The sequence below is a fragment of the Stigmatopora argus genome, chromosome 3, assembly GCF_051989625.1.
Source record: "Stigmatopora argus isolate UIUO_Sarg chromosome 3, RoL_Sarg_1.0, whole genome shotgun sequence".
In the NCBI taxonomy this organism is placed as follows: domain Eukaryota; kingdom Metazoa; phylum Chordata; class Actinopteri; order Syngnathiformes; family Syngnathidae; genus Stigmatopora; species Stigmatopora argus.
In genome coordinates, this window is record NC_135389.1 from 3958823 (window position 1) to 3974694 (window position 15872).

General features: G+C 43.0%; 2 protein-coding genes across 4 annotated transcripts; one reads left to right on the top strand and one right to left on the bottom strand.

The window, feature by feature from the left end:
- On the bottom strand, positions 1–2941 carry LOC144071378 (olfactomedin-like). 2 transcript variants are annotated; one of them, XM_077596412.1, is made up of 7 exons: positions 2857–2941; positions 2616–2645; positions 2484–2524; positions 1885–2043; positions 1520–1732; positions 1227–1359; positions 1–1086 (listed from the first exon to the last, which is right to left on the bottom strand). In XM_077596412.1, exons 3-7 carry the CDS (start codon positions 2514–2516, stop codon positions 242–244), a joined length of 1383 nt encoding a protein of 460 aa, XP_077452538.1. In that variant the 5' UTR covers positions 2517–2524; positions 2616–2645; positions 2857–2941; the 3' UTR covers positions 1–241. The 2 variants fall into 2 exon arrangements, with proteins under 2 accessions (XP_077452538.1, XP_077452539.1); XM_077596413.1 differs by lacking the exon at positions 2616–2645 and having other exon boundaries at positions 2857–2874.
- Positions 2942–10552: 7611 nt separating this feature from the next.
- Positions 10553–14727, top strand: LOC144071453 (olfactomedin-4-like). Of its 2 annotated transcripts, none has more exons than XM_077596593.1 (7): positions 10553–10656; positions 11045–11167; positions 11256–11474; positions 11701–11854; positions 12855–13082; positions 13656–13824; positions 13912–14727. In XM_077596593.1, the coding sequence occupies exons 1-7, from the start codon at positions 10603–10605 to the stop codon at positions 14345–14347; spliced, it is 1383 nt and encodes a 460-aa protein (XP_077452719.1). In that variant the 5' UTR covers positions 10553–10602; the 3' UTR covers positions 14348–14727. The 2 variants fall into 2 exon arrangements, with proteins under 2 accessions (XP_077452719.1, XP_077452720.1); XM_077596594.1 differs by having other exon boundaries at positions 11256–11375.
- Positions 14728–15872: the final 1145 nt, after the last annotated feature.

A 15872-nucleotide genomic window follows, 5' to 3' on the forward strand; every position in this document is an offset into this window, starting at 1 on the left:
TTTGTAACAAAGCACATTTATGAGAGGGGAAATCTCCAATCATGTTGTGAAATCATTAATACATACATCATTCATCATCAATATATCTTATGTACAAAGAAAGAAACTTTGGAAACTCCTTTTTTCTTCATACAAATAATTTCTATATTTCTGTGATTATATTACTGCATAAGGACATTTTATTAATCAAGTGAAACTTCCTAATCCAAATAAACTTCTTTGTAATAGAGGACATTCCATTTTAGAAGTGGGCTTTGTACGCTAGAAGATATCCATCATTGTACATATAGAGATTCTTGTTGACTGGATTGTAACTCAGACTTGCAACTTCTTTTCCAATTTTCTCCAGGCGCACCCCAAGTGTATTGTCCTCTTTGCCTGTTGCTGTATCAAAGGCATAGAACACCTCTTCGTTGTAATCATCTAAAAAGCGAGTTGCATACAACACACCACAAACCATGAAAGCATTGGTTACTGACTTCTTGAACAGCCTTGTTTCCCACGTGCGTGTAACATTGAGTGTTCCAGCGTCATCATCCCAAGATAACTTGCTCACCACTATATTACCATGGCTACCAACTGTGGCATATATTGCCCATAACCCTGTCTCATCGACCTCCACGTCCACATCACTACTGGCCCGGCAGTCAAAATAACAATACGGGAACTTTCTGTAATCTTTTCCCATTCCAGGAAGCGTGACTCTTGTGACAGCCTTATTATCCAGATCATAGCGACAAATATCCGCAGAACTGTAGCAGTGATAGTACAGAGCCTCTCCATACAGGACAGCACCAGGACCTTCTACAGAGTTAGGATGGGTGTGGCTTGGCGCTATAATGAAATCTTTATGGTTTGCTGAAGCCATAAAATCTGCATACGATTGGTAAACTCTTATACTATTGCCTGAGGTGTGGCCGTGGATCAAAGCCTGAATCCAGAACCTGTTTTCTACTCCTTCACTGTCCATCATGGTTTCTTGCCCCCATGAGCCAGAAATATAGTTTTTACCATATGGACTGATTTTTGTTGTGACCGGTGCACTGATGTTGGTGATTAGACCCTTCAGGCAAAACATTTGTTGACCTGGAAACAATCAAAAGAAGGTAATGAGCCTAAAATTTATACTGTTTAAATTAAAGATCAAAGTTTTGACTAAACAAGGATGATTTGTCCATAACATCCTAATTAACATGAACTTGAAAAATGAAGACCTAAAATATTACCTGTGAAGTCTTTGGGGATTGACAGGCAGGACTCAACGGTGTTTTTCAGATAGCGGAGTTTCTCTTTTACACTTTTCATGTTGCCTGTGTTCGCTCGATGCATTATTTCAACATCATGTCGTAGTTTGTGGACCTAAGAAAGGTTCAATTATATGTGTATACTACAATAGTTAAGTCAAAACCTTACAGGTCATATAAAGTTGACCCTCCAACTGTTGAATTGTTTTCCATGTTATTTTCTTGCTTCTCTTTAAGCAAGTAAAATTTTGCAGTAGGTGTTGGATCTGATATACCTCTTTTGAGAGTTTTGTTGTTTCATCATTGGTCCGTTGTAAAGACAAAGTATTAATGTTTGTCTCCAGCTTGCTGAGCTCTTCACCTAACTGACGAAGAGATAAGGCAGAATATACGCCCCTATAATGTAGGTACTGGTAAGGCTCAAGTCGCCTTGTTATATTGTCAACCACTGCATAGATCTGAGGAAGACGCTGCTTTGACAGATGCACCTAATGGGGGAAAAATGACTTATCTATTTGACATCAATCATAAACATGTATTGTAAACACTCCCCAAAAACACATGTGATCATTGCCAGTGTCATATGATTTAACTCAGGGTTTTCAGTCTGACAGATGAAAAGTGCTCTATCTAGCTTTACCTGTTTTTGTAGTCTTTTAAGGGAATCCTCACAGGATTCAATTTGTAGAAGTGTGGCTTCATATGTTTTAGCAGGGAACAACCACATGGTGGTGTTCACTTCACATGCGCATGAGCCATTTTTTATGTGACCCAAAACATGCTGTACCTGGCAGTTGCTCTGCCATCAAACATAAATCAAGCTGTGTTAGACAATGGTATTAAAACAATTACACGAGAAATTGCATGAGAATTTGTGATTTTTAATTCAAAGACTTGTTTGTGCATGGCAGCATATCAATTGTTATGCAAAATACCCCCAGACAATTCAAGAAATTCTACATGAAACATTACTGCATTCAATATTCAGTATTTCTGATGGGCTAACTATTGTGTTTTATAATTTTCTAAAGATGTATAACTGTTAATGGCATCATTCATACAGCACATTTCATTCACAATATAACTAGTATAATTATCAATTATCTTATCATGAAACCCGTAAAAATATATGTAATTAAAATATTTTACCTTTAATCTTACACTTTTTAGTGTTTTAACATTAGCATTTTAAAGTGGTAAAATTCTAATGACTAGATAATTTTGATTTGGTTTACTTACAGTGGATGCCAGTAGAAGTAACAAAAGCAGCATGTTGACCACTGAAATGGTGTAAGTAAGAATAGATTAATTGTTAGTATGAGCGTTCAACAATTCCTTCACATCTCTTGTGTGCTCCTGCTCATACTTGACCTAATGTACTTTTTATTCCTGATGATTCAGCTGAACAAAAAAAGAAGATACGAAAGTTGAAAAGGGAAAAATACAGAATTTCATCATAGTTGTTGCACTAACAGCTTCCTAAATTTGAGAAGTAACTCATGTAGTTCTCACGAACTGTTTGTGTTGCAAAAGTGATTCTAATTGCCTATAAAAAAAAATAGTCCGCACAAAATCAATCAGCTTATTTTCTAAAAGGAGAGAAATCAATCACCTTATTTTCTAAAAGGAGAGAAATCTTAATAAATGTTTTGGATTGATATTGTTGGGCTTTTTCTGCAGTGTGACCTGTCCTTGTGATTGCCCATTGAGTTCATCTGTTGTTTCCCCGGCCCTGATGTATCTCCTGCTCGCTTCATCTTGTGTGACCCAGGTGTTTCTGATTATCTAGTCAACCAATGTCTATTCATACCTTGTGAATTTTTCAGTAGGACGTCGGGGTCCTGGGTTCAAATCCAGGTCAGGTCCACCTGTGTGGAGTTTGCATGCCTGCGTGGGTTTCCTCCGGGTAATCCGATTTCCTCCCACATTCCAAAAACATGCATGATAGGCTGATTGGACACTAAATTGCCCCTATGTATAGGTGTGAGTGTGCATGGTTGTCCGTCTCCTAGTGCCCTGCGATCAGCTGGCCACCGATACAGGGCGTCCCCCGCCTCTGGCCCGGAGTCAGCTGGGATTGGCTTCAGCACCCCTGTGACCCTAATGAGGATTAAGTGGTTCAGAAAATTAGATGAGATGAGATGAGAAGATTTTTTGAAAATAAAGACAAACAAGAAATACACACACTGAAGCTTCATGGCCAGCTCTCAGAAAAAACACATTCTTTATTTGCAAGAGAAAAGACAACCTCTTATAATCTGACTCCCGTTTTTAAACTTTATTCATGATTCAGCCAACCCTCTTTTTTGGGGGAAAGGATGTTGGCACACGGGTCAGGAAGAGTTTTACTATGTTGTCACTCTGTTAATCTTTTGAAGTATCTTATACAACTGTAAAAACAAAGAAACAATTGTTTATAAAACAAACACCCAAGCTATATCCCTGTAATCACACATTCCTGCAACTAGTTACACAAACCAAGCACCAATAGAGGCAAACACTTTGATCAGGGTGAGTTCACGGTGAGCAAACTCGAATATGGCTCAAACTCAAATATGGCTCAAACTCGAATATGGCTCACACTAATAAGTTCATTTTTCATAACAGATCATTTATAACAGTGCCCACTGATTCAGTGTGTCCCCTACCTGGTGCCTATAGTTGGCTGGGATAGGCTCTAGCAGCCCCTGCGAACCTTGTGAAGATAAGCGGTTCAGAAAATGCATGAATGAAAAATCATTTTGACCTTGGTCATTTCTTCTGTACATCGACATACGTACATAACAGCTGAGTTTTGTCGGTGGCCTGGAAAAAATGGGCGGTTGGCTCTGAGAGTAGATCTTGGAGCAATCACCTTTCCAGATCCAAAAAATCCAAAGAATTAACTAGACTTGAGCAAGTCCACAATTCTTTTCTATATATTTCATTTGGCTTTCCCATGATTTTAATCAAAGAAACATTGTGTTTCAGTTGAAGGAGAAAACAATCTGTGACCAAAGGAACATGGCAACAACTTTAAATGATAATTTTATGGACTCCATTAAAGTAGTTTTGCTGTCACAAGTTGAGAGCTGCGTCTGGTTCCAAAAGCCCCAAAGCAAAAAATGCATTTAATATTGATGTACCATTTATGAAATACCACAAAAAAACTCTCATAGCACCATTAACCACTATTGTAAACAACTTCATAAACAAATCTTCCCTGAACCCCGGAAGTGCTCAGTCATAACACCGGTCCTTAAATCAGGGAACCCACAATAACCAACAAGTACAGACCTATAAGCATCTTTCCACCCATCTCAAAGGTCTTGGAAAAGAAAGTAGTGGAGCATATTGTGGATCACATTAACAGAAGTCCATACACCCTGAAAAGGGTGCAATTTAACTTTAGAAAACATTCTACCGACGTGGCGGATTGCTTCTTTCGAGAAAACAAAATCAAAACTTTACAAAGACAGCGTCATTGGTGCACTTTTCATTGATCTCAAAAAGGCATTTGAGACCTTCAACCACCAGATACTGCTGACTAAACTGTCTAGTTTTAATTTCTCACCAAGACACGCTAAATTGGATTGAATTGTACATACATGTCAGGAGTGGCCTGTTTTGTCCCTCCTGACGTGCTGTCAGGGAAGCAGCTGCAGTCAATCTGCTGATTGCTTCCTGGCTTTATTATTTAAGGAGCAATGTGTCAGAGGACCATTGCCGGATCGTCTCTTTGTTTGTGCGTGCGCGTAGCATGCTGCCGTTCTGTTCCAGCCCATCGTGGATTTGTAGACCTTTGTTTATTCATTAAAGAATGTAGTTTGAAGTGAACTGGCTCGAGTCACTCACGTCTCCTGCGCTTGGGTCCCCTAAGATATTCCCGATCACGCTGCGACGGCGCAGCGACGCAGCGTGATCGTAACAGAACGATCCAGCCATAATGGACCCAGCGGGAGGCTACCCACGCTCGCGCCGACGCGCTCATCGACGCCAGGCACCCTCGTTGAAGCCCCGCGACGACATGGATTCACTGAGAGGCCCCACAGAGTCTATTAGGGAGTCTATAATGGACACTTGGCGTGGGCACCTCAGAGACGTCTGGGCAACGGAGGAGTCTCGACTAAGAGGTAGTACTCCTCGCCCGACCACGCCGCTCCAAGCTCCTCGCCCGACCATGCCGCTCCAAGCTCCTCGCCCGACCACGCCGCTCCAAGCTCCTCGCCTGACCACGCCGCTCCAAGCTCCTCGCCCGACCACGCCGCTCCAAGCTCCTCGCCCGACCACGCCGCTCCAAGCTCCTCAAATACCCGTGGCCAAGCCACGCAAGTTACTCCCTTTGCCACCTGGGCCGCCAGTCGCACCCGTGCCGAAGCCACGAACCAGGCTTCCGGTGCCGGCTGGTCCGTCCAGTTCCTGGTCACTTGGTTCCTGTTCGCCCGGTTCCTGGTCGTCCAGTTCCTGGTTGCTTGGTTCCTGGCCGCCCGGTTCCTGGCCGCCCAGTTCCTGGTTGCTCGGTTCCGGTCTGCCCAGCGCTTGCCCGCCCAGCGCTTGCCCGCCCAGCGCTTGCCCGCCCAGCGCTTGCCCGCCCAGCGCTTGCCCGCCCAGCGCTTGCCCGCCCAGCGCTTGCCTGCCCAGCGCTTGCCTGCCCAGCGCTTGCCCGCCCAGCGCTTGCCCGCCCAGCGCTTGCCCGCCCAGCTCTTGCCCGCCCGGAAGCGGCGGTGACGTGCCGGGGCCCCTGGACGAGGGGGCCGGCGATGGCCAGAGCGACTCTTCGGCGCCCCTGGACGAAGGGCCCGGGGACGGCGGCAGCGACCCTCCGGCACCCCTGGCAGAGGGGGCCGGCGAAGGCGGCAGCGACCCTCCGGCGCCCCCGGACGAGGGGGCCGGCGACCCTCCGGCGCCCTTGGACGAGGGGGCCGGCGACGGCGGCAGCGACCCTCCGGCGCCCTTGGACGAGGGGGCCGGCGACGGTGGCGAGGGTGACTCGCCGGGGCCCCCGGACGAGGGGGCCGGCGACAGCGAGAGCGACTCTCCGGCACCCCCGGACGAGGGGGTTGGCGGCGGCGAGAGCGACTCTCCGGCCCTCTCGGCCGAGGGGGCAGGCGGCCCCCCGAGCAGCCAGGGTAAGGTGCCCGACGACCGTTCTAAGTTTCTGGTGTCTGTTAAGGGCAGGGGGCTTGGCCAGCTCCTTAAGGACCAGCAGGGAGGCCCGCCGGATCGGCTACTCCCTCTCCTCTCCAAGGGCCGACGTGGACGCCCGCCGGATAGGCCCCTCCTAAGCCTCGTCTCAGGCCAGCGCGGACGCCCACCTCGATGCCTCGTCGCAGGCCGGCATGGACGCCCACCTCGATGCCTTGTCGCAGGCCGGCGCGGACGCCCACCTTGATGCCTCGTCTCAGGCCGGCGCGGACGCCCACCTCGATGCCTCGTCTCAGGCCGGCGCGGACGCCCACCTCGATGCCTCGTCTCAGGCCGGCGCGGACGCCCGCCCGACCGCCCACCTCGATACCTCGTCACCGGCCGGCGTGGACGCCCACCGGACCGGCTAAGCCCACGCCTCGTCATCGGCCGGCACGGACGTCTGCCGGACCAACCACTTCCTCGCCTCGTCATTGGCCGGCGCGGACGCCCGCCGGACCGACCACTCCCACGCCTCGTTATCGGCCAGCGCGGACGCCCGCCAGACCGACCACTTCCTCGCCTCGTCTCTGGCCGGCATGGACGCCCGCCAGGCCGGCCACTCCCAGGCCTTTTCACCGGTCGGCGCGGACGCCCGCCGGACCGGTCCCTCTCTCGTCTCTTCACGGGTTGGCGGGGACGCCCCTCGGACGATGAGAACGGAGCTTGCCCCCCCTCCCTCCCTGCCTGATTTTTGGCTTTCGTTTTTCATGGACATTAGGCATTAGGACGTCTGGGATCCGTCCGTTAGAGGGGAGGTACTGTCAGGAGTGGCCTGTTTTGTCCCTCCTGACGTGCCGTCAGGGAAGCAGCTGCAGTCAATCTGCTGATTGCTTCCTGGCTTTATTATTTAAGGAGCAATGTGTGAGAGGACCATTGCCGGATCGTCTCTTTGTTTGTGCGTGCGTGTAGCATGCTGCCGTTCTGTTCCAGCCCATCGTGGATTTGTAGACCTTTGTTTATTCATTAAAGAATGTAGTTTGAAGTGAACTGGCTCGAGTCACTCACGTCTCCTGCGCTTGGGTCCCCAAAGATATTCCCGATCGCGCTGCGACGACGCAGCGACGCAGCGTGATCGTAACAATACATTTGTAAGATCGCAGTACGTCAGGATACAAAATACAAATTCTATTTTACCACAGGGGTCAGTGCTAGGTCCACTGGTCTTCAGTCTTTTCATAGATGATCTGGCAAGCTTCTGTCCTTCAATTAACACCTGCCAAATGTATGCTGATGATGCCGTTTCATATGTCCACACGAAAGACAAACACATGCTGCACGGGAACTGACAGATGCAATCACAAGCCTGTATAACTGGGTTGAAAAATCCCAACTGCATTTAAACATATATAAGACTGTTTGTATGCAAACGAAAAAAAAACACTTAGATTAGAATTATACATTCCTTCATCTATTCATTTTCTGAACTGCATTATCCTCACTAGGGTCGCAGGGGTGCTGAAGCCTATCCCAGCTGACTCCGGGCCAGAGGCGGGGGACACCCTGTATCGGTGGCCAGCCAATCGCAGGGCACAAGGAGACAAACAACCCTTCATGCTCACACTTATACCGAGGGGCAATTTAGAGTGTCCAATTAGGCTACCATGCATGTCTTTGGAATGTGGGAGGAAACCGGAGTACCTGGAGAAAACCCACGCAGGCCCGGGGAGAGCATGCAAACTTCACACAGGTGGACCAACCTGGACCCCAGAGCTGTGAGGCCGACGTGCTAACCACTCAAGCCGCCGGGTCGCCCAGAATTACATTCAATTTGTTAAATTTTAGGTTCATTAGAAACAATCTAACTCCTGAGTCAGCAGAACTGGATTTTGACACAATTGTCATATCACACGACTTACTGGCAACAAGTTGGTCATCGGCCTCCAAGACAACACTAAACCAATTAAAACCGTTTATAAGCAAGGTCTGAAAGTATTGGTCAGAAAACCACAAACATACCATCACTGTCAGATACTAAAAATAAACGCCTGAACTGAACTGGAACATTACTGTTAAATCTGCTGATGCCACCTTAGTTTACAAAATCTTCCATCACAAAGCTCCTCCTCAACTCTAAGAATTTGCAAAAAAAATTCCAACAGACCTCGCCTGTATGTACTCGGTGAAAGTGCGAATGGTTGTCTGTATCTCTGAATGACTGGCGACCAGTCTAGGGTGTAGTCTGCCTTTTGCCCGAAGGCTCCAGCAACCCCTGCAACCCTTTTGAGGATGGGCGGTATGGAAGTTGAATGAAATGAATGAAATTCCAACAGATCAACAAGAGCTGGCTCTTGAGGTGACTGTGTAGTTCCCTTCAGAAAGAGTGCATTTAGCCAAAGCACCTTCTCATGAGTGCCTCACATACCTGGAACTCAATACAAATTAACATACGTGAACTCGCGTTTCTGAACCGCTTCGCCAATCATCCTAAAGCCTTGCTGTTGGATGAACAACATTGTGATCACAACGCTGCTTAGAACTGTGTTACTTGTGCGTGCGTGTCTCACCGTTTCTATGCCTAATTGATTTCATCTTCAACCCCCACAATGGTCTAAAGATGGAAATTCTTACACTTATATTCTTACATATTTACATATGTAAGTTCATTAACATGAATATGTATTTCTTCATTAATATGTACTGTCTCTTTATTAAATAAATCAAACTCATACTCAAGCCTTTTATCCACTGATTTATCTCTATTTGACCTAATAGTCATCAAAAGCTTTTCATGCAAACATTATTATTTGGGGGGTTCCCAACTGTTCAATAGCTTAATGTTAAGTTTAAATAAAAATGTCTGATAGTAATAAAAATGAAAATACCTTTTCAATTTGGAATTTAGCAAATACAAAAATTGTGATCTTACTTACTACAGTGGTACCTCGTCACACGACCGCTCGTCATACAAAATTCTCGTCTTACGACGGAAATTTCGATCGAATAATTGGCCCGTCATGCGATCAAAATTTCGTGATGCGACCAAGCCAGGTGGCCATGGCACTGTCTTTTTTGCATATCTTTCGTGTATAACAATATTTACGAGCACCAAATGAGTTATTCAGACCAGCGCGTGCGTTTGCATAACGCGCATGCGCGGGGAAAAGAGGGCTTTTTGGGTAATGAAGTATACTCGTGCACACAACGCCGACAGGCAATGGCACTCTTTCTCAGAATAAAACTTTACCCACAATCAATACGTGGGTAAGCTCAGCTGCTGCATTTCCTGTTATTTTCATCTAATACGAGGAGTATTATATTACTTCTCGTTCGCTGCTCATAAGAACATCAGGGGCACTGGCTCGCAACTCCCCGCAACATCCACGGTAGCAACTCTATCATAGGCGCCGTTCGAGGGGATGTGAACACAGATGCTACACGCTAAAAGGGAGCCGCTAGCCAGCGCCCCCGAAGCTCCCATGAGCAGCGGAGCGATCGCTGATAAAAGACTGCTGCTCGTTGGCAAGTGGTCGTGCGTTATCCGATCGTGAGGACATTTGTGTGCATCATTTTTGGAATATTTTGAAGGGAATAGTACAACAGCAAACAGCCCATCGATAGCGAACGTGAGGGTGGAGTGTTTGTTCCGTTTACGAGTGCGTTGTGTGGAAAAAAAACCTGAAGCCCCCCGCCTCTTTTGTGCCCCTCTCCCCTTGGCGAAATCCGCCCAATTTTAGTTAGATTAAACACATTTTATTTCTATTAAACCACTAGTTATGTGTTACTTTGTTAATAGATGGGGAATTAGAAGAAATAAAACATTTTTTCCAATCCAATATCCTGTTTTTGGTGTTTTTTCAGAGGGCTGGAACGAATTAAATTTTTTCCATTCATTTCAATGGGAAACGTCCGCTCGAGTTACGAGAACCTCGTCATACGATCTCAGTCTCGGAAGGGATTACGATCGTATGTTGAGGTACCACTGTAGTTCTATTTTATTCCAGGGAAGTTAACCAAATGTGTACAAATATTTTCATAAAGTGTAGTACATATTTAAGCTTATATTTCATTTGATTTCTTCACATGTCAAAATTCCCAGGGTTTCCTAATCTGAAACCAGATAGAGGAAGTAATCGTTTTTGCATGTTTTTCTTCTGAAACAAATAAACCTGCACAAATGCCGACCCCTCCCACACACAGCCCATCACACCGACATTAATAAGTCAGTGGTGTTTTTCTTCTCCTCTGTTCCACCATGAAGCTTTATATTGTCATTCTACTCTCTTCTTTGTTCCACATCACACAGCAGGTGAGAGTCATTTACCCCATACATTTGGTAGATTTGTGTATATAATTTTCTCTCTCTCAAACATACGTCTGTGATATATATATATATATATATATATATCTATATATATATATATATATATATATATATATATATATATATATATATATTTATATATATATATATATACATATATATATGAGGAAAAGGATGAGCGTTGCACGGGCATATATATATATGTATGTATATATATATATATATATATATATATATATATATATATATATATATATATATATATGTATATATATGTATATATATATATATATATATATATATATATATATATATATATATATATATATATATATATAAATTTCCTGCTCAAAACTTGCCTCTGTTTTGTCAGTTGAATCAACAAGATCGCTGTGTGTGTGAGCTGACTAACAAAGAAAAGGTATTCCCTCATGAGACACTCAACTCAGTGAATGATGAGGCATCAAAATGCTCTTTCAAAGTCAACCCTCAAAAGGTAACAATTTCTGAGTACTATGGTGCTTGCCAATGTTTAATGTTGCAATAGGGTTAGGGGGTAAATAATAAGTGTTTGTTGTTTGCAGTCTGTGGAACTCGAAGCTCTATACTTTGGTTTGGATTTCCGTCTGCCTCAACTACTACAAGATCTTTCAACACTCGAGAAGGAGGATGATGGCGAGTTATATGGAGCCGTCAGCCTCCAGGTGATAGAGAATGAACTGATTGAGATAAAAAATATCATTGAGAGGTTGAACAAAACCACTCAAGTACACCAACACATTACTGAAAAATCTGGGACACAGGTAAGTTTACTTTTGTAACCTGTATAATCAGTTAACATGCTGTCTAGTTTTTTCAAGCGTATTTAAACCACAACAAAAGAAAATAATTAGCTTGGAATGCCTAACTTGTAATAGCACACGAACATGTAATTTACTTGATATTTCAAGGTAATTTTGAAATACAAACCACTGTACTCCTCTGTTTAAATATTCATACTATTGTTATTTATTCACATTTTTGACCCAGCTATTGCATCTGCGAGATGAGCTACATGAGTTGGAGGAATATGACACCTTACAGGTAGAAAAGAAACGAAAAGACAACTTGCGGTTGAAGAGAGATTTGGATGAGTGCAAGAATAGAAATGACTTCAATATACAGCCAACACGTCAACCAGACAGTATGTAGACTTTTTTTTCAACAAGACATATCCACACGAAAACATGAATAAATATTCTGTACAGACGCTCCCCTACTTACGAATATTCGAGTTACGAACAACGCTACATACGAACATGTCTGCGCATATGGCATATGTCGAAAAATGTTCAGAAAGAGATGCTGTAAGTTAGATTTTGTATTGCGAGCCTTTTTCCGAGTAGTGCTTCTTTCCGCCGCCAATACCTACGCCTGGCGCTGTGAGAGCTCACCCAGCATCCACCTTCCTCTGCCCAGTTCGTTGCAGTGCGTAAGTGCGTGAACGTATCTCCAGTGCGCAAATAACTTTTTTTCATTTTTATCATTAAATATCTCGTGCATCCATGATTCAATGTCGTTGGTGAAAAGCGAAAGGCTTCTAGTGAGGGTAGTAGTGCAAGGAAGAGGCAAGCCATTTCATTTGAAACGAAAGTGGCAATAATAAAGAAGCTTGATGCGGGGGAGGAAACGGATGAGCGTTGCACGGGCATACAACTTGAATCGTTTGACCGTCGGTGTATCGAACGTTGCACAAAGGTTGCAAATCAATTGAATGATGCCATACAGTGCTACCGCATCATTTATGATGAAAAAAAGAAGAAAACTGTGCAATCGTCGTTAGATCGCTTCTTTTGGCCAGTTTCTAGTAAATCTCTCTCTCTCTCATTAAATATCTCGTGCATCCATGATTCAATGTCGTTGGTGAAAAGCGAAAGGCTTCTAGTGAGGGTAGTATTGCAAGGAAGAGGCAATCCATTTCATTTGAAACGAAAGTGGCAATAATAAAGAAGCTCTCTCTCTCTCTGCCTCTCTCTCTCTCTCTAAATTAACCTTACGAACAATTGCTCGGAATGTAACTCGTTCGTAAGTAGGGGACTGTCTGTACTTGATTGTTGTTCACAAAACAAGAAAAAAATGCAGTAATCTGTTGTGAAGCATACATTTGACTGTTCTTAATAAATCCCTACATCGTTTTTCTGTAGGTGTCTGTCCCCATGCCAAATTTGTGAACATTACAGGGCCTAGATTTTACTCAACAGGAGAAGCCCCAAGTAACCACAAGTATGGTGGTTGGGGCCGTGACCCCAAACCTGCATTGGGGAAAGAGAACTGGTATTGGCGAGTCATTCTCACTGCAAGCAATATATATGCCAACAATATCAATTTCTACTCCAGCCTCAGTGCTTTGACTGTGGGAGTAAAGACACCAGGTATACATCCACACACGTTTCACTACTACATAACAGAGAACACCAAAGCCCAATTTTTGAATGGGTATCCTAATTTTGATCAATATTAATACTTCCAAAATCAGAACATTTGAACATTTTAAATGGCACAATATGTCGTTTTTATGCAAGAGCATACTTATTTCTCAGCATTAAGCTAATTTTTTTTAGAGAATCAGGATATTCTTTTACCCATATATGCCAAGGTTAATTAAAAGATATAAAAGAAATGATAGAATAGATTTAAAATATATTTCTCATTCTGAACCTGCTATTCCTTTCAAGTAGTTACTAAATTAAGTTGAGAAAGTTGAATAAAATACTTTATAAAATAATCAAGCAATTATAATAAGAATACAAATGTAATGATAATAAAAAATAATTAACATGAATAAAATACTAACTTTATGAATGATGAGAATTAGCAAGAATAAGCATCAACGGTAAAAAACATATTGTCATGTCCCTAATTTGGTTTGTTTAATTATCATAGCATTCTCGGTTTTACTTTTACTGGTGAGTGTATAAAATAAAACAATTCTTGTATCATTTCAGATAAGGCTTTGATCCATGCTGCCAATCCAACCACCAACACCATTCAGGGACCAAATGTTGTTTTTTATTGTGATGCCTTGTACTACAATTGTTATAACAGTGATCGCGTTTGTCGGTTCAACATAACATCCAAAGCCATTTCCAACATACAGTTACCCAAAGGCACCAGGTTCATTTTTCATTTTGTCTTGTTATATTATACTTTACATGCGTTATCCATGTTATATATAAAATAAAAATGTTGCTTTTTCTACAGATATAACTCAAAGGGAAATTTCTGCCATTTAGGTAAATGCTACATATATACTGACATTGACCTTGCAACGGATGAGTCAGGTGTGTGGGTCATCTATTCTACTGTCCAAAACTTCGGCAATCTGGTGTTGTCTAAAATAGAAGAAGGAGATCCACCGATGTTCGCCCAAACTTGGTACACCTCGGTCAATAAGCAGGCAGTCACCAACACCTTCATGGCCTGCGGCATCCTCTACGCTACACGTTATGTAGATAAGGAGATAGAAGAGATCTTCTATTCATTTGACCCCTTAACTGGAGTTGAGAAGTTCAACCTTGGCATTTTCATCAATAAGATGTGCCCTGACATTAACTTTCTGAATTACAGCCCTGTCGACAAAATGTTACACATCCACTGTGACACCTACATGGTATCTTATGAGGTTTTGTTTGAATGAATACCAGAAAAATTAAACAGACAAATGTCAAAGAACCCGTTGATAATGTTACAATTGGGTGCACACAGAAAAATGCTATGAAAACGGAAATGGTGAACCTTAGGTCAATCAACCCTAAAACCTGTTTTATTTTGTCATTGTTGTTGTAGATGTTTTTTTATTACTTCTTTTTTTTTTAAATACGGTGTCATGTTAGCAGAGATCATTAATCTGTAATGAAATTGGTAAGGATGATTTTCTGTGCTGTGCCCATGAAAAGTTGCCTGATATAGAACTTGTTCTTACGTGGATTTCAATTATATATGTAATCAATGCCAATTAAGCTTGAAGGAGTAGATAGTGAGGTAGTGCTAAAAGGCAATAAACGTTACGTTAACTCATTCAGTGTGATAGATGGCGCTGGACATCCAATCTATTTGAGCAGTTCAAATGGAAAACCTATATTTTTGTCAGTACTACTGAAATGATAACTCACTGCGGCCCACCTGGTTCCAAAAGATTGGATATAAATCACTGTCAACTACAGCCACTGAGTTGCTTTATAGACACATTGCAATCAACTCTTTTTACAGTAATCCCTCGATTAAAAAAAAATAATAATTCCCCCAGAAAAAAATCTGTGATGTAGTGAAACCCTGAATGTTGAAGCAGCGATATTGGAGGGATTACTGTATATATATTTATTTAAAGACTAAAAGCTTTGCTTATCTTTCAGTGTGCACATGTGTTCTTTTCTTTAGCGTGTTGGAAAAACTGGTTTTAGAGTTAATTTTTTAAAAAAAAATTATGGTTGCCAGAAACGGCTGTCGGACCCTAGTAGACGAGTGATTGAATTTCTTCACCTTCTATAAGTGTGTAAACTCAATCTTTTATTTGTTAAACGACCATTTTTCAATAGAGATTTTTTTTCAATAGCGCAACAATTGTCTTTTGGTTCTAAACAAGCAGGTGGTACCGGGGTCTGCGTCTTCTTCACTTAATCCAGCTCTGCTTTTTCGGCAGGCAGTGGATTTCTTAGTCCGGCGGCCGAGTTGACTTTTCTTGGGCAGCATTTTTGTGCGATCGGTGAAGCAAGTAGTAGGATGTGGGACAGAGAAATGGGAGCGACAGGCGCCAATTGCTAATGATTTCTTAGCACATCTTGACCTTGAATTTTAACTTTGGGAAAATAGTTCTAAAGGGTTTTCATTTGATGTTTGCTTTTGGGGACCGAAGCAGTGAAATTAAACATTGAGCGGCTTGGCCCAAAAGTCCGTGGAGGTCAAATTAGCAGTTCGGCCGTAGTTGAAATGAGTTTTTTATTTTGTTTTTAATTGTATTGATTTTCTTTGCTGTTAAAACACCCATGTTCTTGGATTAATACTTCTGACGGGTTAGGGTTAGTATGTCGAATTTGGCGTGAATCGTACAATTTTTTGGGAAAACCTGATTTTTTCGACAATCGATTTTTGATACTGATCAGGGGTGCTTTGACACAAAACCTAGCCTATGACACTCCCAGATGCCTAAAGTATAACTGTGAATT